Below are 9,828 nucleotides of genomic sequence, written 5' to 3'. Positions count from 1 at the left end.
AATTCGAGGAAGCTCTGAGAAGCTCAGAGCTTCGGACTGTATGTTAGACAACGAAGGGTGAAATTATATATGATTGTTCCGTAATACAGTCTACTGAAATTAAACAAGAAAACATGATAGTATATAATATTCGTTCCGATTTCAAGTAATGAAATAGTGAACATAAGTATTAAAACAAATCCAGCGGGCTTTAGAAGCTGATTGTTCTTAATTTCGGTGTCTTCGTACTGTGGCTGGTATAAACTCGGTAGGAGTTGTGGATTGGCTTCATAATTAAAGGGAGTCACTCATCCCAAAAATCTGCATATTCGGAATTGCCTTTAATTCCAATAACTTCTCTGATGGTTTTAGCTCAGCGTCAAAAAGAGGAGCTGTAAGTTTACCTTTAAACTCATCTACGCATGTAGCAACAGAGCTATTGCCGATTATTTATTTGCTAATGGATACGTCAAAGCTCTGAATGCCTTCAGAGAAGAGTCGCAACTGGTAATTCCAATAATATATGCTCACTAATTTGTAGGCAGGAGAAAATGACCGAAAATATGACGGCCTACTAGAGAAGAAGTGGACTTCCGTCATCAGGCTTCAGAAAAAGGTTCGATTGGAATGCATTGAGCTTTCCTCTTGTTAGATTTCGTCTGTGTATGATTTGTTTGCCTGAAAGCGTGCCTTTAACTTCATGTTTTGAATTATCCTCATCTGAAAGATACTTCGTGCATTATTGACGTGGTGGTCGGACATGCCTATCGTGATGACTCAACCGAACTATTTGGGCTGGAACACATGTTTTTTTAGGTTCTATCATATCAGACAGGTCCATTGAAAAACGGTAAGGCTGAGAGCAGCAACCATTGCCTCATTAACGGGAAATGCTGTCTGGTTTAGGAGTAGGCTGGAAGAAAGCTAAGGGCAGCCAGACGAAAACGTTGCATCAGTTGATAAAGTCAGTGGCTTTTGAACTTAGCCATGTTAATGAGTGAAAACCACCTGGTTGAGGCCCGTATAATCATCCTAACCATTGATTAGAGACTTTAAAAGACATGACTCAAAAGAGTTTGTAGTGGCGCAGGTTCATCCATTTTTTGTCTTTCGACAAATTCTGAGATCGAAAACTCGGTTATTTCACCAATTTTTATTTTCCCACCGAATCCTATCTTCTGTACCTAAATTTTCCCATTACTATTGGTACTGTTACTACTTCTACCATTCTGAGATTTAGCCGGAGAATTCCATCTCTGTGCAATTAGGATGTGGCAACTTGGACAGATGTAAATACGTACCAGGCTCCAATTTGTGACTGAGTGAGGTCTTGGTTGTCCCATGCGAATAAATCCCCAGAGAGTCGTGGTAAAACTGGACATTCAGGAACCAAACAATGTTGGGTTACTAAGTAGAAATGAAAGTGAATATAAAATGTGTCTTTTTAGATGTATAATTGCACAATTAATTTTAGTCCTGAAACTTTATAGCGCTGGCTGCGAGATATAACGTACCAGATATTTTACCGTTATCTCAGAACTAGTTGTCACAACTTTGGGACTCGCTTTGAAATCGTTTGTTAAAGCAGCAAGTGTAAGATGTTTGGTGGATCCGATGTCTTGTTCGCCACCAAATTTAAGTAACTAACTATTAGAACCTACGCACTATTGCCCACGAATAGTAGTGAAATTCAGCCTAAAATCACTTTGCAACTAATGGCAATGTATCTGCCGTAGTATCCCATTTTTTTAAAGTCTTTGAATCTTTTCGACGTGAACCTTGGTATATTCACCAAGAACCGAAAGGCCAGTCTAAGCGGAGCCGAACGTCGCGACATCGAAAGATACAAGTCATTAGTTTGTATGGTATTTATTACTAATTATGCCGCTAATTATTTCTACAGTTAATAATATGCGACCGAGCATAGGATATTGGTTCGAACACTCGGTCTTCGACTATTAAGGTATGGTGTAGTGTACTCGTTAATACAAAGTTAAAAATTTACACTTAAGACTCAAGAAGAAGTTTCGTTTTCTGGTTTGCTGTTTATGTGTCTGGGTACCAATTTGTCCGTCATTTATTTCTCCGAGCGTCGCGGGTTGATTTTAAATCTCAAGAAATAACATTCTTATGATTCATTTTGGTTGTCGTTGAACAACTTTGGTAGGGAGGTTTGATTTATAAAATGTGTATAATATGTCCTATTAGTAAGCGGTAAATCAGCCTTTAGATTTTAGTTTTATGGTCTCGCTAAACTTTTTACTTTGTTCTAGGTCATGGATTTAGAAGCTAAGCTTAACGAGGCTGAGAAGGAGTTTCAGTCCATGCAAAATGCTATTGGTTTTGGTGTAGCAGGTGCTGCACCTGGAAGTGGTCTTTCAGACAGAAGTGATCGACGTGATGTTGATGCTATTCCAAGACCTCCAGCTAAGTTTACACTTACAGGTCATCGTTCTCCGATAACTCGTGTACTCTTTCATCCACACTACAATGTTTTTGTTTCGGCAAGTGAAGATGCCTCAATCAAAGTTAGTCCATTCTGTTTTAAATTTACTTTTGTTGAGTAGCACATATTTTCTCATTGCAATTGGTTACCATTCTTTTGAAATTGGTTTACAGTATGCCGTAAAATGATAGTTTTTCTCAGATTAGAAGACTAGTTGATTCTGCTCAGCGTAACTTTCTAGTTTTCCAGGATTGGTTAAGTTCTTATTTTAGTAATCTTCAGGGATTAGTTATCCAATATATTGAGCTTCTTAGCAATCAAATTCCACTACTTATCAAAACCTTAGTCTAAATTTGAATGAATAGTTTCGACAGTAGTTAAGAGCCGTGTAAGTTATTAAGGATAGATTTATATTGGTATCAGTCTCAGCGACCGAAGTTTCGCTTGTCATTACGGTTAAGATTTTTGAAGGGAAATAATCTAATATGATTCGACGGTTTGTTTAGTATACATTTGACCTGCGAATGTGTTTATATTCGATCATATTGATATTTGATTACTTCCCCTAAAAAACCGTGGACTGGACTATCGAGCGAAACGTTGGATTTATTTTAATTCCAGTCACTGTGATCTTTACAAAGACAATTTCCTCCTTAAATTTCACTTTTTTATGTAGATTCGTCTCAGGTTTTGTAGGGTTTTCATCTTATCCAAACTACTTTTTAAAATTATTAGTGTATATTATGTTCTCTACTGTCCAGTAATGTCTAGACTCTAGTTCATTCGACTCGTTTCAAATCAGAATTGAGTTGGAACAACATATATCTTTAAATAAACTGGGACATCGAAGGTAGTAATGAAAGTATTAGGATTTATATAGAATGTACATGAAAATATTCTGGTATCTTCTCGATACATTCACTGGCTTTGATTGGTTGGAAAACTAACGAATCAACGTGTTCCTCTTTTTAGCCTAAGGTTAGCATGAAATAGTCAGGACCCTACTTTATTAACAGTAGCAATTCATTTTTGGATATTTCTTAAATCATTCCACTATTCTGTTAGCTTACAACATGTCATATTCTGCTCTTTCACATAGCTCATTGAAGTGAGGATCAATCTTTCAAAGTTATTGTATGTTAATGATTTCCTGCGCAAACTTAATATGTCGTCTTCTAAATGCAGGGGATTATTAACGGACGTGTTATATGTAAATCTGATTATTGTAACTAGTCAACTTACAATAACTTGTCTACTTTTTCTCCTATGTATGCTAAACAGACTTTATTATCAGCCTATTTTCTCATATTTTCATAAGCTGATTGTGTATGTAGGTCAATATTTTCTTTCACGTACACATTTCGCTTCCATGGAGTTTCGACAGATGAGAGCACTAAAATCAGAATTATATGAATAGTGCTTGATTCTCATTTTAAGTTTAGACGAATGTAACATCACCGAAATTTCTCACGTAAATTTTCAACGTTGTGTTCTGCATTTTGGTGAACTAGGCAATATGAATTTTGACCCTGTGTGTACTTTCAAATTAGAATAGCTTTTGAAAACGATGGTATCTTCCAGATTTATTATTGTATTCATTTTCAAATAGATCAGGAGTATTTGTAATGGTTCACTTCCAAACATAGAATTCTTTTTTAGGTTTGGGATTATGAAACTGGAGAGTTTGAGCATACCTTAAAGGGCCATACAGATTCCGTGCAAGACGTAGCCTTTGATCCGTCAGGAAAGTTTTTGGCTTCATGCTCCGCCGACATGCAAGTTAAATTATGGGATTTTACAATCTATCAGTGCATCAAAACTCTGACTGGTCATGATCATAATGTATCCAGTGTAGCGTTTCTACCTTCTGGTGACTTCTTAGTCAGTGCAAGTAGAGATAAAACGATTAAAATGTGGGAAGTATCTACAGGGTATGATGACCGATTTTCTTAGTGTTTCCGTGTAGTTTATTTTGTATTGTTATTAAAAAAAATGCTTTTTAATTTGGTAAGAAAAGATTTTCTGTCTTCCTAGAAATCTGGATTGACTCAAACATTTTGTGTTGGTGATCTAAAACACCTTAAGTATTTTATTTGTCACGTGATTAATTGTACTGCAGAAATTGAAGCACTCGATCTTGTAATCGATTATTTGATTCTTTAAGTTGTCGCAGTATATTATCATTGAAAGTACATATACACTAATCAGAATATGAAGGTCATATATTCCGAATCCATACAATTATTGAATGTTATTTATTTGATCGATTTTCGGCCTGCATCAACGAATGTCGTATGATCACTAGATTTCCTTTAGATCACAAGATCTAAATAAAATCACCAACGTTAATCTATACATATTTCGAAAACCATATCATTCTAGTTTAATATTTAAAAAACAGTATTATTTCTTGGTTTTAATTCAAGAAATAATTTCTTGAAATAGCTGTATCAACCAAATTCTTATTATTTTTGCAGCCTAAATTCAAAATTTAGCGTTTCTTTGCATAAATATAGGTTATTATTCAGTCTTGAATTGTTCTCAATCGGGCAGTTGGTTAAGTTTAAGGATAATTTCTCTTCAAGTCAATAAATATATTTTAACCGCATATGCGAGACTAGAAAGCTTCACTCGAAAGTCGTCAGCCAGTCAATCATAATCAGAGCAAAAACTAGCACACGTGTTCTTCGGTTCGAGTTCGCACAATATATGAAAATAAAGCTATATCATCATTACTACTACTAATACTGATGATTGGTTGATAGATTTAATCGATTTCGATGCGTTTGTTGATCACTGATTTATCTGAATGACAAGCTTCTAAAACTTCTCTAGTGCTTTTAGTATTGCCCACAAATGCCCCCAGTACGGCCGAGGGTGGGGAGTGTCAGCTCTTCCTCTTGTAATTTTCTTACATGGCCACGCACATACAACCACTGCCAGGGAAGTCCTACTCACCGCCCTCTCGCAAAGGGGTGTTGCTTACGAAATTGAGAGGACGCAAAGTGAATGTCCGACGCTTTTACCGGGTTGGTGAATATAGACGATCCACTCAGGGGAGTTGGAAAATCCTGATTCCAAACCAATGGTGCACATAGGCTCCAGGATCCAAAGGGGACAAAAGGCGTATCAACCTATTGTTGGTCACCGACTACCATGGGACTGCATCTCCTTACGCTGCTCCACTGCCTTGTGGATTAGACCTTTAAGTGAAAGGCTCGGGGTGTGGTCCCCTACGAAAACCACTTGCTTCGGTCTGGGCACCCGGGAAGTAGCACAGCCCACACACAAATAAATGAAATGACGATTTCTACTGACAATACTAAAGATGAGATGGTCTGGCTCAATCGAGACTTTTTCGGGGACACATTTTGCCCTTTTTTACAACCAACTCAGTCAATATTTAGATAGGGTAGTTAGTATCCGAAATGGTTTTATAGTCCCTAGGATAGTGAACAATAAATGGTTTTGTGTCAGAGAATTAGTAAACTTATCAGTGAATAAAGAATAACTAATTGCTCCTGGTTTATAGCACGGTTTTGCTCGACAATCTAGTCCAAGCTTTTTCAAGGAAATATAACCAAACATCAAGACTATTGACTCTAAATAAGTACATGGTTTTCTAGTTAACTGCGAACAGATATTCGATTAGAAAAATGTTTAAGTCTTGGATAGAGGGAATATTAAAAACACTAGGGAATATTAAGAAGCTTGTCACTCAGGTCAATCAGTAATCAACAAATGCATCGAAGTCGATTCAACCTATCAATCAGAGAAATCATGGACAAACATAGGACCAATAATCAAATCAAAGGGAGATTCAATCAAGATCGGGGATAACAGAACAAGCTTTTAGTCATATGTGGAGACTATATGAAATTTGTTCTGATGATGTTCAGATGAACGATGAAAGCTGCACGACCAAACCATCCAACTCGTAGCAAAAAGCTCCACCTAAATCATCAATCTGAGCTACAGATTATCTCCACCATCTTAATACTATTTGTTAATCTGATGCTGCTCAATACCTATTAACAATTGCTATTTTTTAAACTTCCACATTTTATATTGTATTCATTCAACAGTGCATATTCCCAAACGTATCTGCTTATCTTTCGCTTACTATAACCAACACAGCCTGTATATATGGTGTCTATTGTATTTGTATAGACATTTCTATTTTTCATGAAAAAAGCTAGTAATGCGAACTACGCTTAACATTTCTTGAAATAGATTTTCTCGTCATGAACATTTAGTTTAAAAATGATTAGCCAGAAGTAGCTGCAGGAATTACCAAGTTATAATAAAGATGATCTTTTCGAAGAATATGTCATGCTTTGCTATCTACGCTCATAAGTTAATTTACTTTTGTTAAGTCAGCAGTACACAATTCAAACTTCAGTCTACTTCAATGTCTGATATTAGATGAATTACTAGATAGATGCTTCAGAGTAGTCATTAACGCATATCACTAATCTATGAATTCACCAATTCTTTATCTAAATCGTATGAGTAACTAACGTTCATTTGGGAGTGGAGGTTAACAGCTACAAATGTCGACGGAAGTGCCTTTGAATATATGGACTGTTAGATCCTATAGTGTTTAAACCCACTTATCCATATCGTTATGTCCTAGTGAAGATTAAATTACTGGTAACTTCTGTGAGCTATTAATGGACTAATATTACATATATATTCTTATTGTATAACTGTTGAGTAACTAGATTATGTATATTTGTATTCCTCTTATTATAAGCTTTATTTTCACCCATGGACTATTACTATACGATTTACCGTTCTTGAGTTATGCTTAGTTTATTAATTACCGTCGCCCATGTTCACAGACACTTTTGGCTTGATCTTGTATAAATGTTATCTTTTATTTTATGGTGTGATGTGGTCTGTTTGTCTGGTATATAAACCAGGTACGTTTGAAATAAATGATTCGTATGGTGGAAGCTGGTATTGGTGTTCTTGATTCAACTGGCAGGGCTAGGAGGAAAAAGGACTAATAAAGACGCTAGGCTGGTCATACCGGTCGAACGTCATTGTTTTGGCACAGTGGTAAGATTACATAAGTCGTATTCCGTTTGGCAAATAAGTCGCACCATAGTTATCCGAGCTAAAAGTCACCACAAATACAATGCCAAAACAACTTACAATTAATCAGTTTAGCTCTTCTGCCTTATTAACCGTTGAAGGAATCTTGAACATTTTGTAAGGCATTCTTGTCATAGATTTTCTAAGTAGATACTTATCGATCTTTTTTCGCCTTATTTACATTTGTGGCTTTGCAAAACAACTACCTTTTCTTCAATCTGTAGATATTGTACGAAGACTTTCATCGGTCATACTGAGTGGATCCGATCAGTTCGCCCAAGTCCAGAGGGGAATCTTTTGGCCAGCTGTTCCAATGATCATACTATTCGGATCTGGTCTGTAGAATCGCGCGAATGTCAAGTTGTACTACGTGGTCATGAACACGTAGTTGAATGTATTGCTTGGGCTTCTCATCCACAAAGTATATTAGCAATAAATAGTTCTGCGTCTGAGGGTGGCGATTCTACTAATTTTACTAATGATGGATTTATCAATGCCACAACTAATGGAATTTCTACAGACTTAAATTCTTTACCTTCGAGTATGAATTCATCTTTGTTACTTGTATCTGGTTCACGCGATAGGACTATTCGTTTTTGGGATGTAAATATTGGTATTTGCTTGTTTGTTCTTGTAAGTAGTTTTTATACTGTTTTCTGATACTTTTGTTTTTTTAAGTTCTTTTAAGTATAATTATACTATGAAAGAGTGAAACACGGCCTCCTTATCATATACTATGTCTCTTAACTGGTGATTCACTGATTGTAACCAACTCACCATCACTCACTGGGATTTACAAAACTTGTTTTATTTCTGTTATTTATAACTATGTATGACTTTCCATTCTTAACCATTTTTAAAGAAAATGTACCAGTTGTTGCATAGAGTTTCCAATTCGATGTTTCCTTGAAAACGATGTGAAATTCATTAATCTTAAACACCTGAGTATTCTAACCACTGTAACCAAACTACAGTGTGATATTCTTTTGATAAATTTTTGTGAGTAGTAGCTATATTATAGATTGATTATCGGGATTGGTTTTTATCATTATTATGTAGTGATTAACTTGGAAGAATTCAATACAGCATTGTATGTGAGGATTAAAATCGTTATCACGCTCTATTTAGGCCCTTTTTATAGTGATACAAGTTTATTTGCTCACATATTTGTTTTTGCGTTCTCCGAAATAGTCTTAGTGATCTTTACATTTTGATTTACAGGATTTAGAGCGCTTTTTACGATTTTGATGTTATTAAACTTCAACAATCTAAAAGTCACCACTAGTACCATCAATATGTATTGTTGTAAAAAAAGACACTAGCGTTTTTTAAGAATGGTAATAAACTCATTCTGCTAAAGAAAATTAGAATCATATCTTAAATCATATTTTACATCTCTTATACATCGAATCTTACTTTTTGGCTCAGTTACCGAGCTCAGTGAGTTCAATCCCATAACCCAATGGTATATTACAGCATTAAACCTAGATAAATCCCATTATCATCATACTCATTTTCCACTGCAATGTATGCCATAATATACAACGTAGTGTCACAAATTTATTTTGCTTTTAGCCTACATAAAGTTAATATTTGTTTGACCAATAGATGTGGTTCGATACACTTACTGACGTATGGTTTTCAAATTCAAGTAGTATGACAGTAGGTTAACTTTCGTTGTTAGCGGGATATGAATTGGATTAAATTATGTTCTGTGTGGAATTGCGTTAGCATACGCTGGACATTTAGACTGGAAAGAAGGGCACCTCATCAAGATACCAAAGAAAGGAGTTCTGAGCGAATGTGAGAACTCAACTAAAGAGGTATCACACTACTATCGGTGCCAGAAAACGTTTTCCACAAAGTGTTACTAAACCGAATGAAAAAGTCAGTAGACATCCACCTTCGAGATCAGCAGGCTGGATTCCGTAAGGACTGGTCGTGCATAGACCGAATCGCGACACTAGGGATCATCGTTGAACAATCAGTTGAATGGGACTCATCACTATACTTGACTATGAGAAGGCGTTCGACAGCGTGTATAGGAGAACCTTATGGAACCATTTCGGATACTATAGTGTACCTGAGAAAATCATCGACATCATCCGGAATTCATACGGTGTACTACACTGCCAAGTCGTGCATGGAGGACAGCTGACAGACGCATTCCAAGTGAGGACCGGTGTCAGACGAGGCTTCCTACTATCGTCTTTTCTCTTCTGGTGATTGACTGGACTATGAAGACCTCGACATCTGAGGAGAAGCACGGAATACACTGGACAAGTTGTATGCAACTAGAGGAT

General features: G+C 36.2%; 1 protein-coding gene across 1 annotated transcript in view; it reads left to right on the top strand.

The window, feature by feature from the left end:
- Positions 1–236: 236 nt before the first annotated feature.
- Positions 237–9,828, top strand: part of Smp_129340 (hypothetical protein) — an 18,125-nt gene continuing 8,533 nt past the window's right edge. Inside the window, exons 1-7 of the mRNA XM_018799130.1 lie at positions 237–373; positions 408–486; positions 521–595; positions 2,253–2,507; positions 4,085–4,356; positions 7,750–7,946; positions 8,046–8,158. Of these exons, the coding sequence (XP_018650950.1) occupies positions 342–373; positions 408–486; positions 521–595; positions 2,253–2,507; positions 4,085–4,356; positions 7,750–7,946; positions 8,046–8,158 (1,023 nt within the window). The 5' untranslated portion in view covers positions 237–341. The remainder of the gene's footprint in view (positions 374–407; positions 487–520; positions 596–2,252; positions 2,508–4,084; positions 4,357–7,749; positions 7,947–8,045; positions 8,159–9,828) is intronic.

The sequence above is a fragment of the Schistosoma mansoni genome, chromosome 3, assembly GCF_000237925.1.
Source record: "Schistosoma mansoni strain Puerto Rico chromosome 3, complete genome".
Lineage (NCBI taxonomy): Eukaryota > Metazoa > Platyhelminthes > Trematoda > Strigeidida > Schistosomatidae > Schistosoma > Schistosoma mansoni.
This window is presented reverse-complemented; position numbering and strand designations above follow the sequence as displayed.